Here is a 22,336-nt window from a genome sequence, read left to right as displayed (position 1 = left end):
GAGCTGACCTAATTGAGACATAGAAGATAACCAGAGCGTTAGATAAAGTGGACAGCGAGAGCCTTTTTCCTCTGATGGTGATGGCGAGGATGAGAGGAGATAGCTTTAAATTGAGGGGTGATAGATATAGGACAGATGTCAGAGGTAGTTTCTTTACTCAGTAGTAGGGACATGGAACACACTGCCTGCAACAGTAGTAGACTCGCCAACTATAAGAGCATTTAAATGAGCATTGGATAAACATTTGAATGAAAGTGGATTAGTTAGGAAAGATGTCCCATTTTAATCAAGTGACCAACTGATCTCCTGCAACATTGCACAATGAACAGAATCCTATCCCTCACCACCAATGGAGTTCCCTCCTCGATGATACTGTGGCGAGACCTACACCCTCAGGGCTGCAGCAGATCAAGAAAGATCACTGCCACAGGGTGACGAGGGATTGAAAATCATTGAAAGCAATGTCCACATCTCGAACAGAAAAAAACTGTTGAAGTTAAACCATGATTGATTAGTATAATAGATTTTATGAAGAATCTCTCTGGATGTATTCAAAGTCATAGAGCACAGATACAGATCCTTCAGTCCAATTCATCCATCAAGAAAGTATTTGACAAAGTACTACCATAAACTAGGATCTAATGGAACAGGAGGGTTTGTGTCAACTTGGACCCAAAACTGGTTGAAGGATGGAAAATAGACTGGAGAATGGTAGACAATGGTGTTCCTCAAGGGTCAGTGTTTGGAAAACATTTTTTCTTTGAGTGAGGATTATACCAATTGACTGAAACATGACATAGATAGTCTAGCAGAATAGGCAGACAAGTGGATTTTGATACAGAAAGATAAGAGGTGCTACATTTTGGTCCAACTATTAGGTAGACACAATAGATTCTGCATTTAGTCTTTGAAGTTACATAAAGAGGGACCTTGGGCAAGATGTGTCGAGATTTATGAAGGTGACAACATACTGAGGAGAGTAGTTAGAAAAACATATGAACTCCTGGGCTTCATGCACTGAAATATTGCACAGAAAAACATCAAGTAATACTGAACCTTTTGAAAATTCTGGCGAAGCAACAACTGGAATATTACATCCACCACAGACCATGACAGTTTAGAAGGATGTGAGGCTTTTTGAGGTAGTGCAGAGCAGGTTAACCAGAATGACTCCAGAGATGAAGGAATTCAGCTATAAAGTTAGTTTGAAACTGGGGTTATTGTCCTTTGCAAGACAACAACAGGTTAAAATAGAGTACACAAAGAAAAGCTATTCCCATTAGCTGACAGTGCAGGAAGACAGTTGGACAAGGCGGTACAGAGAAAAACTTTTTTTTTGAAAGTAATGATGACGACACTGTCTATTATTCCAATCTCTTAGGAGTCAATAACTGTCAAAAACAAGCATTTAAGAAAAATAAACTTGCAGGGAATACCTCAATGGGAGAGACTTGACTGCTCTGGAGATCTTGTTCTGCTCTACTGAAGTTACTCTACTGTAATACTGCGACCTACAGTTATAGTGCGCAGCCCAGAATGGCTACCTGTACAGAGGGAGGTTCACCTTACTGGCGTAAAAGTCAAGAAACCACTCCCCTGCGCACCCCCCCCCCCCCTCCCCACCTCCCGCAAGCATATTTTTACCTGTTGATGAGTAAGGTATCCCATCTCCTTGTATCCCAAGGCTAATACTCGTGCTCCCTCTCGTGACATGGCAGTGTGGACATCATCATAGTGACTGGGACGTTCGGAGAACTAGAAAACAATCCCACACATTAAACAACAAACAAAACCAAACTAATGGTGGAATCAGTTACAAAGTGTCAGAGGCTTGTGGGTCTCCTATGATGAAACACTGATCATGACCAAAGGGCCAAGAAGATTGACAATGAGTGGAGGACACATCTTTCCTCACAGGGAAGGACAGAAATATCAAGAGAAGAGAACCATCATGAACTGTTCTTTCTGGACAGAATTGCAGAACAGCACTGGTTCTTACCCATATTTGAAAGTTGTCACTGAATCCAGTCAGATAGCACACTGCAGATCACAACAATTTTCTGCTTATAGCAACTGAGCCTTCCAATCAACTGCTGCAGTGGGGTGAGTGAAGCTGATGGGAAAGAATCAAGGCTTTGCTATTTTTCTTATTTTCTTTATTCTTTCGTGGGATGTGGACATAACTAGTTGAGCTCTCATTTCTGCGTCTGTTATGAATGGCTTGTTTGTTTATTTCACGGGGCACTAATAGTCAACCACATCGTTGTGGGTCTGGAGTCGTACATAGGCCAGATCTGGTAAGGACAGCAGATTTCCTTCCCTAAAGGACATTACCAAACCTGATGGTTTTTACAATAATCAATAGGAGTCGTCATGGTCACCATGACTGAGACTAGCTGTACATTCCAGATTTATGAATTAAATTTAAATTCACTTGTTGCTGTGACAGGATTTGAACCCATGTCCCCAGAACATTAGCCGGAGCCTCTGTATTGGCAGTACAATGACATTACTGGTATGCCACCCTCTGAGATACCATGAAATAAAGGACATTTCTGTGTATACATTTACCATTTAACCCTCACCCCTAGTTCCTGACACATTCTTTCATATTCAGACTATGCTCAATGCCTGAGCAGACTCCTTACCATGCTACGTAGTGTCTCAGGAGCTCCCTTCACAGCACTGATGTACTGAAGATCTGTAGAGCCCAGCATTTCGTAAGAGCCGAGGACTGACATGCGTTTCAGTGCACTAGCAAAATGAAATCGCTGATGTATCTTCAGACCTTGCGTCTTGATACTTTTGGGGAAAACCTTCTCGTCTGAGGAATGAAGATCAACAGTGACGGAAAGAACTCATTTTTTAAATGTTTAGCTGAATGCTAACTTTCCTACACAAGAGCCAAAGAGAAAATACCAATATTTAAAACTGGCTTATCAAAACAACACTGCTGCTGTGGTAATATTTTTACATTGCTACACATTTGAATCAGTAACTGGTGTTATTCAGAATATTAGTAAAACTGTAAACATGGAAATTACCTTAGAAAGTATATGGGGCCTTCAAATATCAAGATTTTGGCATAATTGCTTAAATAGCCTTTGAGGATATGTGACAACTTGCCTCATGCCTAGATTTCCAACAGCCTGATAGAGTGAGATCTGTAAGGTTAACATCCAATTCCAGAGATTCAAACAGGAAGTGAAGTTAGATCTGGGTAATTGCCCAAAGGGCAAGGTCACTAGCCCAAGGTCACTAACAGGCAAAATGCTTGATGGAATCATTACAGGTGCACCAAATGATCATTTGGGTCAAAGCAGCCTCACAGAGGCCCAGCATAGCTTTGAGAAATTGACCGAAGTAGTCACTAAGTTCAAGCATGGTAATAACCTGGCATACATTGCCACTTAGACATTCAGTTTTTGATACAGTGCCATGCCAAGGGTTAGTCCAGTACAGCAATTAGACAATTGGTTGAAAATCTGTAGGCAGAAAGTGTTTCATCAAAGGACTTAGACCTGCTCAGACACCAGTTACCAAAGATGATTGGTGTTAGGACTTCCAATATTTCCCACACTCATTAATGATCTAGATGTAGATGTTAGGGCAATAATTCATGTGTTTGCAAATGATAAGACATAGGGTTTAGAGCACTATTCTATGTGCAATCAATGTGTGCTGGGGCATTAGGTTTGTGTTTGGCTAATGATATTGAACTTAGAAAAGTGCAGTGTTATATTTGCGGATTGAGCAAACGCAAAGCATAAAAATAAAGGAAAGAGTTGAAGCCAATGGTGAAAGAAGGAGATCTAGGTGTTTCTATGCATCAGTCTGTAAAGGTTCATGAGCAATGCACTGAAACTAGAATTAAAATAAGTAAGGTTCTGGGACAGCTCACTATAAAACAATGCATACCATTTATTTTCTTGTAAAGACCTCGGTTCGGTCTCAGACTACTGGGTCCAGTTTTGGTGTCCTCACATGGTGGTGATACTGAGGTTCTGGAAAGGGTGCAGCGGAGGGCCACAAGATTAATTCCCAATCTCAAGCACTTCAGTTACCCAGATTAGCTTAATTAGCTAATTAATTAATTAGGGTGATATGGTTGAGGGTTATAAAAATATAAAGGGATTAACTGTGCTCACAGATCTATTATTTCAACTGGACAGGTCAAAAACAACCAGAGGTCACACTTATAAATTCAATGTACCCCTTCAAGGGAGAGTTGAACCTGTTTCTTATTGAATGAAGATTAGCTTGCATTACAAGTAGGCATCTGTAATGTAACTCAATGTGATCTGTAGCAATTGGATCATCTAAAGGTGCTATCAAGTGTATGTATCCTTTCATTGATCTAGGGTTTTTATTTCTCATGAGATCTTAGATGCTCCCATGTAGACTGGGGAGAGCATATATTGGAAAAGGCAATGTCTTTGGTGCAATTCTAAAGAGAAAAGAGAATTAAAGGGAAAATCAAGAATTGAAAACAGAATAGAGTGTGCAAGAGTGCAGCTTTTAAAGCAAGTTTCAGGGGAAGACTGTATGCACAAATCTTGCTATCTTCTACAGTAACCACTGATTCTTTGCATTCTTTCCTCACTAGGAGCAGGACTTAACCTAGATATCAAAAAGTTTGATTCATCAATATATATTGCACGATAGCAATGCCATTAAAAACAGCATTAGCTAATATTCTTCAATTTCAGATACCAGAGCGTCATCAACAAAACCATTCAAACATCCAGCACGCGAATTACTTTTAGAAAGTATGCACTTTGGATACTTGTTATATGCTGGCAGTTGCTGCTAGTTAATGTAGAATGGGCCTATCTTCACAGCAGGAGAAAGTGAGGACTGCAGATGCTGGAGATCAGAGTTGAAAATGTGTTGCTGGAAAAGCGCAGCAGGTCAGGCAGCATCCAAGGAACAGGAGAATCGACGTTTCGGGCATAAGGCTTATGCCCGAAACGTCGATTCTCCTGTTCCTTGGATGTTGCCTGACCTATCTTCACAGCACCATATTAATAGAATACAAAAACACCCTTTTTCACCTTTTGTGAGGGTCCAGTCAACTGCGGTTAGCATCGCCTTCTCAAGTGGATCACCAACCAATGTTCCATCATCCATCTGTACCAGCGAATGACATGTCGCCACCACCCGATGTGTGTGCAAGGGAATCTCTGACACTGGGATCAACTCCTTCCCATCCCTGCAACATGAGGAAGTCTTATGGAAGATTCTCATCATAACAAATAGTTTGGCTAGAGAATTTCCAATCTAGAATTTTAACACCCTATTCTGCGCAATAATTTTAAATCTCAAAACCAAATGACCAACTGGAGTTAGGGTTATTTAAATAAAGGCTTAAGTCACTAGCCAGCCAGGGACATCAAGTGTGTATCCAAACTAGAACTCCTGACCCCAAAAACTAACTCACTCTGCTCAGTCATTTTTTTTTATTAATTCATTGCTTTGTTCTTTTTGAATTTTGAGAGTGGAGCAGCTTGTATTGAATAATGCTGCTTTGCTGGTAAACAATTCCTATACTTAGATATAGTCAGAACTTTAAAGTAGAGTTAGAGAGATGCTAGAGCACCTGTGGCATGCTTGTGATGCAATCTGGTTTTGCTCAGAATCACATTAAAGTAAGTATAAAGGCTGCAATAAATACAGATGCATTGTAATAACTGCATTTCCCCCTGTGGACCCTAACCCACAAGTACAAGTTTCACTGAAAGAAAAATAATTGTTTTAATTTAGTGTTTTCCACTGTTACGAAGTGTTTTATAGGTAATAAGGTAACCACTATTGAAGTTTATGAAACACTGTAGCCAACTCGTGCACAGCAAATTTTAATAAACAGCAATGTAATAATGACCATTCTTGGAGATTTGATCCAAGGTTAAACACTGGGGGAAACGTCCCAACTCTTCAAAAGCTGTGTTCATTTGTACCACAACACTAGGGGGAGCACTTCCCTCTCATACACATTAAATCAAACTAAATGTTTAAAAGTGAATTACAACTGCAAGTGCAGTTCTGGTTTCTGTCAATGAATTATCTAACTGTTTTTGCACATTTGAGTCTTAGAATTGTCTTTATTTATTGTGGAAAATCTTGTTTAAAGTGAATGTTTGCAAATCTATTAAATAAAACAATACAGTTTTTCAAATTGTTGTTCTAATGGTGCAATGCAAAATGCCTGGTAGTGACTGGTATATATTTTATCCCAACAACCAGTTACAAATTTACAACAAATCTTAAATGTTAAATCTTAATTGATGTGGATATTGAAAAAATGGACAAATCCCATTACCTGGCAATCAAGCCAGCTGCTCCAAAGCCACTGTACTGGAGGTTCACTTCCTGATAAGACTATGGTCCTTTGCGAGGGCATGAAGAGATCCAAGGAGGATGAAAATCCTCCAACGATTCAGAGGATTAAATACTGTAAACACAGTCTTCTTAAGTAAGAATTCCTCCATGAACTGAAAGGGCATCAGGAACCATTGTGTATGACTGAGCAACTACACTACAACTGTGTTCACCTGCATGACCATTCCTGACACTGTTCTCGTTTGCAAAAGATAATGTTATTTACACCAAGTGAGGTGAAAGTCCATTTAGCCTGAGGAAGGAAAAGGGGCTCCGAAAGCTTGCAGTTCCAAATAAATCTGATGGACAATAACCTGTCAACACCAGTCCCTCCAGATATTGTTCAAAGTAGTGTAATACGATCTTCAGCATTCAGCCAGACAGGCAGATAAGGTCATCTCTGACAATGCAGAACCGTCTGTAAAACACGGGAAACTCATTAGGCCATTTTGCCCATCAACTCCACTCCACCATCAAATCATGGCTGTTGTTTCTCAAATCCATTCTTCTGGCTTCTCCCAGTAACCCTGATCCTGTTACTCATCAAGAACCGATCCATCTCTGACATAAAAGGCAACAATGACTTGATCTTCACAGCCCTCTGTGGTAGTGAGCTCCACAAATTCACCCCCCACTGGCTGAAGAAATTCAGCATGTCCATTCAAAGAGCTGTCCCTTTACTCGGAGACCATGCCTTCAGGTCCTAGTCTCCTATTAATGGAAACATTTTCTCCATGTCCACTTTTTCCAGGCGTCTCGTATTCTACAAGTTTAAATCGGATTCCATCACCATGCTTCCAAATTCCATTGAGTACAGACCCAGAGTCCTCAACTGCTCCTCATATAGCAAGCTCTTCTTCCCTGGGATCATTCTTGTAAACCTCGAGACACCCTCCAACACAGCACGTCCTTCCTCAGACGTAGGGCCAAAAACTACTCAATATTCCAAATGTGGTCTGACCAGTGCCTTTTACAATCTCAGCAGTACATCCCTGCTCTTGTATTGTAGCCCTCTTGAAATGAATGCATACTGGCAGTTATGAATTTGCTTTCATAACTGCCAGTATGAACCTGCATATTAACCTTAAAAGAATCTTGAACTATGATTCGCATGCCCTTCTGTGCTTCAAATTTACAAAGATTTGTTTCCCCATTAAGAAAACCATGCCCGCCTCTATTCTTCCTATCAATGTGCATAACCTCACACTTTCCTACAATGCATTCCATCTGCCACTTCTTTACCCAATCTCCTAACCTGTCCAAGTCTTTCTGCAGCCTCAACCAATTCTGTCCTTCCGCCTATCTTTGTGTCATCAGCAAACTTGCAACAATGGCCTCAGTTCGCCTGTCCATATTGTTAGTGTTATGAATAGTTGTGGCCCCAACACTAACCCCTGTGGAACACCACTAGTCACCAGCTGCCATCCTGAAAAAAGACCTCTTTATCCTCACTCTCTGCTTTTCGGCCAGTTAGCCAATTGTCATTCCATGCCAGTATTTTACTCCAACATCACAGACTCGTATGTTAATTAGCAACCTCCTATATGGCAACTTGTCAAAGGCCTTCTGGAAATACAAACAGCTCATGTCTGCTGGATCTCCTTTGTCCAAGTTATTCTTTACCTACCTCTGTGGAAGGTAGACCTCCAGCAAATGGTGTAGTCCATCTGGCCCAGGTCTACCTTCAGATCTTTCAGCATCCCCAGTACCTCTGCCTTAGTGACAGCCACAATCATCACATCTGTCCTCGGACTCTCCTGGAATTCTGGTAAGTTATGGTGTCTTTCATCTAGATGAATGATGCAAAGCACCTATTCAATTCCTCCGTTATTTCTTTGCTCTCCATTATACTTCTCCAGCTTCATTTTTCAGTGGTCCAATGTCCAGAGAACTGTAACTCAGAGGCAAGATTGAGAAAAACTGAGCCACAGTTGAAAACTAGTGCTTTGAGGTATCAAGCTTGAACTTCTGCGACATTTGGCTTTTTTTTCCCCCCAGTGAAGTATTCGCAATTGGTCGCTGTCAAGGCCAATGGCTGCTATCGAACTTTAGAACTGAACTGAGAAGTTGGTAATGCATTACATTTTTTAAAACTTCATTCCTGGGACAAAGGCGCTGCTGGCTGCCCCAGAATCCATTGCCCATTCTTGTTGTTCTTGAGAAGATGGTGGTGAATAATGTCACGTTTGAGTGTTGTTAAAACTGCAACCATCCAGGCAAGTGGAGAGTATTTCATCATACTCCTGACTTGTACCTTGTAGATAGTGGACAGGGTTTAGAGACAAAGTCAGAAGTTACAGGACACCAGTTCATAATCAAAAAGGGCCATTTGAAATCACAAGCTTTCAGAGGAAGCAGACGAAGGAGCTGCACTCCGAAAGCTTGTGATTTCGAATAAACATGTTGGACTATAACCTGGTTTTGCGTGACTTCTGACTTTGCCCACCCCAGTCCAACACCAGCATCTCCACATCAGGGTTTAGGGAGTCAGGAGGTGAGTTACTCACCACAGTACTTCTAGCCTCTGTAACCACTGTGGCAAGTCCAGTTGAGTTTCTGGTCAATGGTAATCCCAAGGATGCGGATAGTGGGAATTCAAATAGATGGTACCACCACTGAATGTCAAGGGGTGATGGTCAGATTGCCTGTTTCTGGAGATGGTCATTGCCTGGCATTTAGGTGCTGCGAATGTTACTTGCCCCTTGTCAGCCCAAGCCTGGATACTGTCCAGATCTTGTATTTAAACATGGACTGCTTCAGTGTGGGCAGTTGCGAATGGTGCTGAACATTGCACAGTGAACATCCCCACTTCTGACCTTATGATGGAGGGAAGGTAATTGATGAAGCAGCTGAAGATAGTTGAGCCCAGAGAAACTCCTGCAGAGGTGTCCTGGAGCCAAGATAACTGACCTACAACCACAACCATCTTCCTATTTACCAGCAGACTGTTTGTCCTTATAGCAGTTGATTCTAGTTTTGCTAGGGCTGCTTGATGGCACACTTATCGAATGCAGCCGTGATGTCAAGGATCGTTACTCTCATCTCACCTCTGGGATTCTGCCCTCTTGTCCAAGTTTTAACCAAGGTTGGGGCGAGATCAGGAGTTGAATTGTCCTGGCAGAAACTAAACTGGGCATCACTGAGTATGTGCTGGTTGATAACATTTTTGATGCCACTTTCCACCACTTTCTTGACAATCGAGAGTAGACTCATGGAGCGGTAATTGGCCAGGTTGGATTTGTCCTGTTTTTTTGTGTACAGGCTATGGTACAGCAAGTTCTGGTGTACATGTCTTCAGTACTATTGGTGGAATGTTGTCAGGGCCCAAAGCTTTGGAATATCCAGTGCCTTCAACTGCGACCTGATCACGTGGAGTGAATTGAATTGGCTGAAGACTAGTATCTGTAATACTCCTCTTCAAAAATCAGGCCATTGCATTTTTATGCTCATTTTAGGAGCAGCACAGTGACTCAGTGGTTAGCACTGCTATCTCTCAGTGCCACAGACCCGGGTTCGATTCCAGCCTCGGATGACATCTGTGTGGAGTTTGCACATTCTCCCCAGTGTCTGTGTGGGTTTCCTCCCACATTCAAAGATATGCAGGTTAGGTGAACTGGCTGTGCTAAATTGCCCATATTGGTCAGGGATGTGTAGGCTTGGTGCATGGGTTAGGGGAAATGCAGAGTAATAGGATAGGGGAATGGGTCTGGGTGGGATACTCTTCGGAGGGTCTGTGTGGACGTGTTGGGCCAAATGGCCTGTTTCCATACTGTAGGAATTCTACGATCACAGAGGGGTCTTGGTTCAAAATCTCATCCGAAGATAGCACTTTCAAATCTATCACAGTATTCTAAATGCTAACCTAGATCTTGGCAGTTAAGTCTCTTGAGCAGAGTAGATTACACAAAGGTGATACGCCTACCATGACTGGATAATAAGAATGGAACCAGGTATTGGCAAAGAATGGTACTAATCACAACAACCAGCCGCAAACGAATCAGGAAACAAAGAGACAATGTACTCAACAGTGAACATAAAATGAAGGGAAGGCAAACTAAGAGAGACCAATCACCATATTTTTAAATACAGATTAATAACATTTGTTTGAGAAGTTTGCCAAAAAATTGCAGTTTCATTTAGTTTCTATGCAGACTGTAATTTCCACAAAGCTCTCTCGGGGTCACTATTAGCTACTGAAAACATCTTGGATTTTAAGAATTGACTACTTCCAAAGTTATTGCCACAGTGAGAGTCCTGAAACAGAAGGGAAAGCTTCAAATTGTGAAATTAATAGAACCGGATTCTCTTCAGCAATCGGGTGTTGGTATCGCAGACTATCTCAGAACTAAGGATTACTGACATTTACCAAATCCATATACTCATGTAGAGATGGAGAGATTGATCAACAAAGAATGCATCAGATCAAATTCTAATTCTGTTCAGCAACGTTCAACATTTTCAGCCCATTCACAGCAATGCAATTATCAAAACTGTGGATATGGTCAGTACACAGTGGCTCAGTGGTTAGCACTGCTGCCTCACAGCCTCACAGTGCCAGGGACCCAGGTTCGATTCCAGCCTCGGACTACATTTTCTCCAGATGCTCCGGTTTCCTCCCACAGTCCAAAAATGTGCAGGTCAGGTGAAATGGCCATGCTAAGTTGCCCATATTGTTAGGTGCATTAGTCAGGGGTACACATGGGGAATGGCTCTGGGTGGGTTACTCTTCGGAGGGTCAGCATCAACATCTTGAGCCAAAGGGCCTGTTTCCATACTGTAGATAATCTAACCTAATCATTACAGCAGGATTACATCAGACATCTATCCCACTATAGCATTTTTGATCGAAAAGCTCAAAGAATTTTATATGGCATCTAACCTGTCCTGTACCTGCCCAGAAATATTTGATGGGACAGTACGAAGGAAGCTTTACACATGTGCATCAGAAGCAGAATAAAACTCTTCTGCTGTTTGAATCTGCTCCGTCTGTTGTCCCCTTACTCATCAAGAATATATCTAGCTCCGCCTTAAAGACATTCAAAAATTCTGCTTCCACTGCCTTTTAAGGAAGGACGTTCCAAAGACACTCTGAGGAAAAAAAACCATCATCGCTATTTAAATAGGCAACTACTTCTTTTAAACAGTGACCCCAAGTTCTAGATTCTCACACAAGAGAAAACATTCTTCCCACAGCCACCTGTCAAGGTCTATCAAGTTTCATATGTTTCAATCAAGCATCTCATAGTCATTTAAATTCCAAAGGATGTAAAAGCCTAACCTGTTCAATTTTTCCTCGAGGTAACACGTCCACTCCGGGTATTAGTCAAGGGTACCTTTTCAGAACTGCTTCCAATGCATTTATAACTTCCAGAAATAAAGTTTGTGTACAAAATTTAAGTTACAGTCTCATCGTTGCTGCCTACTTTTTGTGTTCAATCTCCCTCTCAATAAATGACGAGGTTCTATTTGCATTCTTAATAATGTGCTGTATCTATCTTCCAAACCTTTGCAATTCTTGCACCAGGATATCCAGATCCCTCTATCCCAAATCTCTATAATCTCTCACCATTGAGAGGATATGCTTCTGTTTAACTCTTCCTGGCAAAATGGAAAATTTCACATTTTCCCACATCACATTCCATTTGCCAGATCTTTGCCCACTCCCTTATCTATATCCCCTTTGTAACCACCCATGTCCCTTCACAACCTACTTTCCTACCTACCTTTGTGTTAACAGCAAATTCAGCAACCATATTTTTCTGCCTTCATCCAAGCTTGGGACAATGCTGTAAATGGATTCCATAGGTAGTGGTCCTGGCACAGTTCACATATATACCATCAGTAAGGTTCGGCTACCGCTTTTCTCTTTTAAACTTTCCCCTTCTCATCCTAAATCTATGTTCCCTAGCTTTTGACATTTCCACCCTGGGAAAAAGACTCCCAACTATCTATCCCATCCATGCCACTCAGAATTTTAATCCACTTCTATCAGGTCACTCTTCAGCATCCGACCCTCAAGTGAAAACAATCCAAGTTGGTCCAAAGTATGGCAGCCAGAAGTGCACACAATCCTCCAAATGTTGCCTAATAAATGTTTTTTAACAACTGCAATTGCCAACTTTTACTCTCAAATTTCTACTAACATTTGGTAGGAGCAAGACATTTGCTGTCAGCATCTCACTTTAATCAATATGGACTATCTTGATGGTATTGCTGGTGACGGGGCATCATAGAACCCCTACACAGTGTGGAAACAGACCATTCAGCCCAACAAGTCTACACTGACTCTCTGAAGAGCATCTCACTAAAACTCTTCTCACCCCCTCACCTTATCACTGTAACCCTGCATTTCCCAAGGCTAATCCACCAAATTTACACATCCCTGGACCCTATGGGCAATTTAAGATGTCCAATTCACCAAATCTACAATCTTTGGACTGTGGGAGGCAACCAATTGGGAAGAATGTGCCAACTCCAGACAGACAGTTGCCCAAGGCTGGAATCGAACCCAAGTCCCTGATGCTGTAAGACAGCAGTGCTATCCACTGAGCCACCGTACTGCCCCAATCTGCTATGAAAGACATTGTTTAAGAATGCAGTTTAACTTTGGCCAAGTTAATGATCTTGTTTAAATATAACTGGGAGGGATGAGCTAGGACCTCTCACTCTGCCAAGAATCAAAATATAAACACACAAGCAACATAGCAAATGCATTCCATTTACAACAGGTTAGGAACCCCAAACTGTTTTTGATTTTAATTTTTCTTCTTCCATGGGCTAGAACCATTTCTGGCAAGGCCAACATTTGCTGCCAATCTCCTAACGGTGCTGGCAAGATGACTTTTCAAACTGACAGTCCATCGGATGCAGGAAATGGGACGGTGCCATTCTTTTATAAAGATTGCTGAATGTTGAGATGAGGTATTGTTTTCAGAAGACACTGTGCATGCTGCAGAGTGTGATTCTGCCAGCATGCACAACAAACTCCCAATCTCAGCTAGGCTCAGCAAAGGTACTGGAATTTTTTTTTGAAGGGGAAGAAGTGGTAGGCAAGTGAAGCTCTGCATTTTCAATGATAAGATACATTTGGAAATAGATTGGACTGCATTCTAAGGTACTCTCACAAAGAACAGCTTACTAAATCAATGCTACTATTTAACTGAAAGACAACTGAAGGCACTTCAAAGGTGCGATGTCTTAAGGAGCACCTCAAAGCACTGAACAATAAAAAGGAGTATTATAGTGAGGAACGAATTCCAGAGCTTTGAGTCTAGAAGGTTCTTCCAAGAATGATGTGACAATAAGAAGTATGGATGCAGAGTGGCAAGCATTAGAAGAAATTGGGAAGAGGGGAACTTTTAGGTTGGGGCAGAGGAGAAAGAGAGAACACAGAAAGGAAATAATGCTAGTTTTGACCACCATCCATGCAACTGTGCTCCAAGAAGGTATGCTCACCTGAGTCCTGCGACCCCTCTGACAACCAGATTATCACTCGTCAGAGTGCCAGTTTTATCGAAGCAGCAGAATTCCACTTTCCCGGCAAAGGGGATTCGGAAAGGTTCTGTGCAGTAAACGTCTGAAAGAGGAAGCAGCAGGTAGAATGTTACTGTTCCAAGCATCAGTCTGCAGAATTTACTGGTGTGAAGTTGAATCAAATACAAATGTTTTGTAGGAAGGCTTTCCTAAAGACTGCATTCTTAAATTATCACGGTGACGAGACCATAATAAGGTTTTATTGGCTGTAAAGCAGTTTGGAACATCCAGAGGTTGTGGAAGGCACTATGGAAATGCACTTTTTTTTAAACCAAATAACTATTACATTTGGTCTTGAATGAAATACAGCAATTTCATCACAACATTTAGGCTGAACTAGAAGAGCTTGTACCTCCTTTAGTATGGAAGATTACAGAGTAATTTGATAGGGCAGGCAGGATAAATCTGTTCTGTTGGCAGGTGAAATAGTAGATCAAAGGGACATGGCCTCAAGATCTGATATTCAGGATACTCAAAAGCAGTGAGGAAGCAGTTCCTCACACAAAATGTAATTGACACTAGCTCAATCCATCACTTTAAACTAGAGATGTTTAAGAGCGGGGGGACGGGGGGGACCCATCAGGCCCTCGCTAAAGGACATCCCTAATGCCCTTTAGGGAAGGGAACAGCTATCCTCACCTGGTCTGGGCTACACAGGACTTCAGATCCACAGCAATGTGGTTTGATTTTTTTTTTTAAAATAGTCTATGGGCAATTAGGCATGAGGAATAAATTCTGACTCAGCTAGCAACCAGCATCCAGGTTAATTCCCAAGAGCATTGTGGGTCAACCCACAATAGGTGGACTGCAGCGGCTCAAGAAGGCAGCTCATCATCACCTTCTCAAAGTCAAGTAAGGAAAAGCAATAAATGCTGATCAGCCAGCAACACCCAGATCCCACAAAAATTAATTTTTAAAAATCTATGACATCTCTGCAATCTCTCGGCTTCAACAACAATTAGTGATAGTTTCATGGACACTATTATGGAAGCTAGCTTTCAATTCCGGATGTTAAGTGAATTGAAATTCCAGCTATCATTTGATTAGCAGCCTGGGCCTGTGGATTACTAGTCTAGCAACTATACCACCATGCTGCTGTGTCCTCTAGAACAAAAATGTTGTTATTCAGGAGTATTAAGGAATTGGAGGTCACAGTTCATGCTCTTCTCCCAGCTTTAATCTCTGTGCGAAGCTGGAGAACTTTACAACAACAACAATACCACCACCACAAATTACAGTTTCCCCAAGCTAGAGAGGAAGTAGCATCCCTGGTTTATGCTCCCAATTACTACATCCAGGCTTTTTCTTGGAAGACGGGTATGAATTAGGTTTCTTATCCATCCTTAACTGCTCTGGAAAGGTAGTCAAGCATTGTAGTTTGTGGGGTCAGAAACCTACAGAACTATCAAGAAGGGCGTTCCAGGATTTTAACCAGGCAACACAAAGTCGAGAGTGTGGTGCTGGAAAAGCACAGCCAGTCAGGCAGCATCCGAGGATCAAGAGAATCAACATTTCAGGCAAAGGCCCTTCATCTTTCCTGATGGAGGGCTTATGCCCAAAATGTCAATTCTCCTGCTCCTCGGATGCAGCCTGACCTGCTGCGCTTTTCCAGCACCACACTCTCGACTCTGATGTCCAGCATCTGTTGTCCTCACTTTTTTCCAACACTGAGGGAGTGGCAACATTGTTCCAAGTTGTGACAGAGTGCTTAGGCTTAGAGGGAAACCTGTAGGTGGTAGTACTCCCATACATTTGCTGCTTTTGCCCTTCTGATTTTTTTTGATTTTGAAGGTACTATTAAAGTAGTCTGGGTAAGTTGCTGGAGTGCATCTTGTAGCTAGTACACACTTATCACTCTGCATCGGTGGAGGAGGAAGTGAATGTAGAACCTGGTGAATGAATTGCCTATCAAGGCAGACTCCATGTGTCCAGGATGGTGTCGAACTTCGTCACTCATCTGGATGAGTGTAGAATATTCCATCACACTGCAGACTTGTGCCTTCTAGATTAGTGGTCAGGCTTCAGGGAGGCAGGCGAGTTCCTTGCCATAGAATTCAAAACCTCAAACCTGCTGTTGTATCAATGGTATTTATACGGTGGGTCCACTTTAATTTCTAATATTTGTTACCCGCCTAGAATGTTGATAGTGCAGGATTCAGCAATAGTAATCTCATTGAGTGACAAGGGGTATTGGTTGAATTCTGCCTTGTTAGAGGTGGTAATTGACTGGCATTTCAGCAAAGTTGTCACTGCTGTACTGAGCACCCAGAACATTTGGGATGGGATATTCATGACACCCCAGTTTTTTTTAAAACCAGCTATCACTATTTGTGACACATGTGAGAGGACTACAAAGCTTAGATCTCATTCATTGGTCATAGCATTGCTTAGCATGGTCAATCAAATGTTGCTTTCATTACTTAGCATGCAAGTAGTCCGACATCGTAGCTTCACCAGGTTGACTACTCATTTTTAGGTCAGAGTGGTCCTCCTCGTGACATTCCTTCCTGCATTCTTCATTGAATACGGTTTATCCCCTGGTAATGGCACAGTGGGGGAATATGCCAGCTCACAAGATTACAAATTGTGACTGAATAAAAATCTGCCAGTGGCCCACAGCATCTCATGGATGCCCATGTAAAGTAGGTGATAATCAGCAATAAGCTCCCTTGTGTAAGTTTAACTTAATACTACAAGTCTTCATGAGGTCAGCAGTCAACATTGAGGACTCTTAGGCAATTCCTTCCCAACTGTAAACCACTGTGCTGCTACCCCATTTGGGTTCATCCTGTCAGTGAGATTGGACACACAGATGGTAACGGTGGCATCTGGAACATTGTCTCTTGGTACAGAGTGTCACTTCATCAGACTGCTGCTCAAATAGTCAGTGGATACAGATTTTGGTAAAGATGTTAATAAGTAGAACTTTGCAGGGTCAGATGTGCTGTGTTTGCCATTGTCATTTCAGGTGACTTGGTCAATGATGAATAGTCCATCCAGTTTGCTACAAATCCATGGCTTGTTGGGCTATGTCACAGGGCAGGAGAGTGCCAACCACATTGTTGTAGGTATGAAATTACATGCAGCTGAAAATGTGTTGCTGGAAAAGCGCAGCAGGTCAGGCAGCATCCAGGGAACAGGAGAATCGACGTTTCGGGCATAAGCCCTTCTGAAGAAGGGCTTATGCCCGAAACGTCGATTCTCCTGTTCCCTGGATGCTGCCTGACCTGCTGCGCTTTTCCAGCAACACATTTTCAGCTCTGATCTCCAGCATCTGCAGACCTCACTTTCTCCTGAAATTACATGCAGGCCACACCAAGTAAGAATGGAACGTTTTCTTCACTGAAGGACATGAAAAGCGAGCCTCAGTGGTGAAAGGAGCTGGGCCCACCAAGCAAGAAGACCACCACTTCTGGGAAGGTGATTCGGAAGGAAATGGAGAAAGGAAAGTAGATACCCCCTCACCTAAAGTATTTGTTTTTGCACCCTGTTTGAAATATGCTGATAGTGACAGCTAAGCTGAAAGTAGTATATAATTAAGAAAATATTGAATTTGACTGTCATCTTTTACATAAAAACCCCAAAATATTTCACTGATAAATACTGGAGTGGGCACGAAGTCACAAATAGATTAGCTAATGTAAAAGGGTGGGTCAGGCTGATGAGGCAAGAGAAGGGTTATGACAGAGGCTAAAGAAAATTGGTGACGTCAAGAATTCAACAAGCTAGGTCCTTGGGTCAAAGAACATAGGAACAGGAGGTGGCTATTCCTCCTCTCAAGCCTCTTCTGCCTCTCACTAAGATCATGAAGCATCCATGTCAAATCAACATTCTTTCCAACAAAACTAATTTATTTCAAATCATTCAATTGAAATGAGAAGGGAGGGGAGAATGTAAGATCAGGAATATAAAAGGACAAAGTTGTGGAGTTGGCAAAAATAGAATGAGACAACACATTAGGAGATGGGGAGCCTTGAAGTGAGTACAGGATGCTGTGTATGACAGGGCACAAGTGGCAAGAGCTTTGTGCAAAGTGGAGTTTGTGTGGAGACAAGTGGAAATCAGGCCAAAACAAAAGGACACTGGAATTAGTCAGTCTTAATGGGACAATAGCATGTATAGTGGTTCAGCTGTTATTAGGGAAGTGGGAATGAAAAGATTATAACGACCAATAGAATTTAACCTAATTTATAACATCAGCAGATAATTAGTAACCCAACATAGATGGTCAGTCACCCAAAGCCAGCATAGCCATTAAATAAAATTAGAAGACAGTCAAAAACAAGGATACACACAGTCATTACCCCACAACATCATCCACTTTTGACTGAAGAGGCTTTGCTCTTTGGCCAAGAGAGGAATTGGACTGAAGGGTATGCTTCGGTGCTATATGACTCTATGATAAACTGCACAACCAGCCCATGTCAGCATTTAGGATCTACTCGAGCTGCTTCACATCTTTTCTCATCTGAATCCACCACCACCTTTCGCCTTCATCTGCTTGTCTAGCTTCCCCTTAAAGGCACCCACTGTATTTTCATCAACCAGTCCCTGTGATAGTGGATCACACATTCACCCTGCCCACTTGGTAAAGAAGTTTCTCCTAAATTCCATATTTGATTTCTTGGCCATTCTCTGGATGAAGTCAACTGTTTTCTATTCAAAAATGCACTTTAAAAAAAAAAAATTCCTCAAGCATGGCCTGTTTCTACACTGTAGGGATTCCATGCTACTCTTGGGAAATAGGGCAGGACAGGTGACAGTGGGGAAGCACTTTGCGACCAGTGCCCATAATTCTATTAAGTTTAAAATAATAATGGAAGAGGACAAAACTGGTCCACAGGTTCAAGTTCTAAACTGGGGCAAGGTGAATTTTGATGGAATTAGACAGGAGCTTGCAGTAGTTGGTTTGCAGACAAAGGGACCTCCAGCAAGTGGGAAGCCTTTAAAAGTGAGATAGCTAGAGGTCAAGGTCTATATGTTCCTGTGAGGGTGAAGGGCAAGGTTGAAAGGAATAGGGAATTCGTGATGACAAGAGACATTGAGGCTTTGACAAGAAAAAAGGGGAAAGTATGGCTCAGGTATAGACAGCTGGGATCAAGGGAATCCCTGGAGACATACTGGGATACAGGAGTTTACTGAAGATGGAAATCAGGAGAGCAAAAAGGCGGCACGAGATAGCCTTGACTGAGAAGATTAGGATGAATCCAAAGAGATTCTTTAAGTATATTAAAGGAAAAAGAGTAACTCGAGAGAGAGAATAGGACCCCTCAAGGACCAAAGTGGACATGTACGTGTGGAGCCACAGGAGATGGGCGAAGTCCTCAATGAATATTTCTCCTCTTTGTTTACCACAGAGAAAGACAAGATGACTTGGGAACTTGGGGAAATTAGTCGTTATATATTGCGGATAGTCCATATCACAGTAGAAGTGGTTTTGGACATACTAGAATGCATGAAAGTGGATAAATCTTCTGGTCCTGAGCAGATGTATCCAAGATCATTGCAAGAGGCTAGAGAAGAAATTGCACGGACCTTGTCTGATATTTTTGCATCATTAGCCATGGGTGAGGTCTCAGAAGACTAGAGGTAGCAAATGTTGTGCCCTTATTCAAGAAGGGCTGCAAAGAAAAGCCTGGGAACTTTAATCCAGTAAGGTTAACATCTGTGGTGGGTAAATTACTTGAGAAGATTCTGGGAGATAAGATATACATGCATTTGGAAGGACAGGGTTTGATTAGGAGCAGTCAGCATAGTTTTATGCATGAGATCATGACTCTCAAATTTGTTAAGAGTGCTTTGATGGAGTGACCAGGAAAGTTGACTTGGGCAGGGCAGTATACATAGGTGTCTATGGTTTTCAGTAAGGCCTTTGATAAGGTTCCGAATGGTAGGCTGCTCTGGAACTTTAGATGGCACTGATTCCAGGGGGAGCTAGCAAATAGGGTACACAACTGGTAGGAAGAAGAGGGTAATAGTGGGGGGATGCTTGTTGGACTGGAGGTGTGAGACTAGTGGAGTGCCTCAGGAGGCAGTTCTGAGCTCTATATCAACCTAAAATGTTTGTATCTATATCAATGATTTGGATGTGATCGTACAAGGCAGGATTAGTAAGTTTGCAGATGACACTAAAATAGGCGGCATCGTGGACAGTGAGGAAGGTTATCAGAAATTGCACCACGACCTTGATCAACTGGGGAAGTGGCCTGAGAAATAGTAAAGGGAATTTAATATAGATAAATGTGAGGTCTTGCATTTTGGAAAGTCAAATCAAAGTAGGAGTTTCAAGGTGAATGGTAGGGCCTCAAGGAGTGTTGTGGATCAGAGGGATCTTGGAGTTCAGGTTCACAGTTCTCTGAAAGTAGAGTCACAGGTAGACAGGGCAACGAAGGCAGCTTTTGGCACACTGGCCTTCGTCAGTCAGGGCACTAAGTATTGAAGTTTGGAAGTTTTGTTACAGTTGTACAGGACATGTGGCGAGACCACATTTGGAGTATTGTGCTCAGTTTTAGTCACGTTACTAAAGGAAGGATGTTACCAAACTAGAAAAAGTGCAGAAGAAATTCACAAGGATGTTGCCAGGACTCAATGGTCGACTTATATGGAGAGGCTGGACAAGCTAGAACTTTTTTTATTTAGAGCATAGGAGGACTATTTTAAAGAAGTGTCTAAGATCATGAGGGGTATGGATAGGATGAATGCATTCAGTATTTTTCCCAGGATTGGGGAATAGAGGACTGGAGGGCATCAGTTTAAGGTTAGAGGGGAAAGAATAAAAGGACACCTGAAGGGCAACTTTTTTTTTTAAACAGAGGGTGGTTCACAGATGGAATGAGCTACCAGCTAAAGTGGTAGCTCATTCCAACATTAACAACATTTAAAAGGCATTTGCACAAATACATGGACAGGAAAGGTTTAGAAGGATATGGGCCAAGTGCAGGGAAATGGGGTTAGAGTGGATGAAAAATCTGGTTGACGTGAACCAGTTTGAGCCAGAGAGCCTGTCTCCATGCTGGAGGACTCTTAAATTTCTTCATAATTTTAAAGGGCTCTATTAGGTTAGCTTTCACCATTTCTGCTCCCATTAAGACACTCAGATTATCAATCATCGCCTGATATAGTCACCCACTCATTTCTGGTATCATCTTTGTCATTCATTTCTCTATTACCTCTACATCCTTTCTATAAAACGGTGTCCAAAATACACACAGTTCAAGTATAATCTAAAGATGACTTGAAGCAGATTCAATATTAATTCCCTATTTTTCAATTCTACCTTTCCAAAACCAAAATCTTGTTGTTGGTTTGCCTTTTCTACAGCCTTGCTGACTTGTGGTGAAACCTTTAGTTCATTGTGCATTTATTCCTCTCTCTCATCTAGATTTGCAATTTCTAAGTAATCTGCGATCTCTGTATTCTTTCATTCATTGAGCTTTATTTGCCAATAATTTGTCTATTCTGCAAGTTTAATCAATATCTTCCTACAATTTTTTTTCACATCCTTCTCAGTGTTGGCTGTACCCCACCCTTTGTGGTGTCATCCACAAAGTTAGAAATGATGTTTGGATTCTAAAGTCCAAATCAACAATATAAATTGGGAACAAAAATTCCCAGAACTGATCCTTATGGAACACCACTTCCCAACATCTGACAACACTAACAACTATCTTTTATTCTCAAAGACAGATATGCACAATCCATTCTGCCATTTCTTCCCAGACTCTATTGCCTCTAGCCTTATTCAGTACTTAATTACATGGCTGTGTACTAAAGATCCTTTGAAATTCATTAAAGTTATAGGTTCCTATTTGTATGAAAATCATGCATAAAGTATCAAGCATTTCTGCACGTATCGGGAGCAAATTCTGTCAGAGGGCAGAGCCCTCTTCCTACCATCACCAACACAACCCACTTGTGATGAATTTTGCATGGACATTAAAATTATGGCTTCGAATCATTTACTTTTTTAAAATTCAAGTATGTTTTAAAAGTATCAATCTTTTCACAAAGTCAAAGTTATAAAACTTGTCTCAGTCTTTTAAGAATCCCCACACTGACCCCAGTTCAAATACAAGAATTCTACTTCCAGTAACATCACAATTTTACAAAATCACATCAAAAGAAACATCAAATATTTCTGCAGTGTAGACTCACTTGTGGGTTCTATTTGTCTGCAAGACAACTCACAATTAACAGTTAAATACTGCAGGTGAGTTATTTAACTGTCATGCACTGAAAGACAAGAAACTCTTCCCTTCCTGATAAATTACATTTCACAGACGCTGTAGTCATCTGAAGCCAATCTTAAACAAACACAGGCACCACGCTTGTACATCAGAGAACTTGTTCATCTGATAGGGAGCACCCCATGTCAAGCTTCAACCAAAGATTTATTCCCACTTGAGAAATAATATCAGCACTAAAT

At 41.7% G+C, this 22,336-nt stretch overlaps 1 protein-coding gene across 1 annotated transcript in view; it reads right to left on the bottom strand.

Annotated features, from left to right (window-relative positions):
* Positions 1 to 22,336, bottom strand: part of atp13a1 (ATPase 13A1) — a 144,605-nt gene that overhangs the window by 75,211 nt on the left and 47,058 nt on the right. Inside the window, exons 12-15 of the mRNA XM_087983349.1 lie at positions 13,834 to 13,954; positions 5,055 to 5,212; positions 2,649 to 2,824; positions 1,645 to 1,755 (exon numbers count right to left, since the gene is read on the bottom strand). Coding sequence (XP_087839475.1) covers positions 1,645 to 1,755; positions 2,649 to 2,824; positions 5,055 to 5,212; positions 13,834 to 13,954 — 566 coding nt within the window. The remainder of the gene's footprint in view (positions 1 to 1,644; positions 1,756 to 2,648; positions 2,825 to 5,054; positions 5,213 to 13,833; positions 13,955 to 22,336) is intronic.

Source organism: Chiloscyllium plagiosum, unplaced genomic scaffold, assembly GCF_037043375.1.
Source record: "Chiloscyllium plagiosum isolate Xiang-an unplaced genomic scaffold, Cpla_swu_hap1 HiC_scaffold_45, whole genome shotgun sequence".
Taxonomy (NCBI): Eukaryota; Metazoa; Chordata; class Chondrichthyes; order Orectolobiformes; family Hemiscylliidae; genus Chiloscyllium; species Chiloscyllium plagiosum.
The sequence above is the reverse complement of the archived record's forward strand: the minus strand, read 5'-3'. Positions and strand labels throughout refer to the sequence as shown.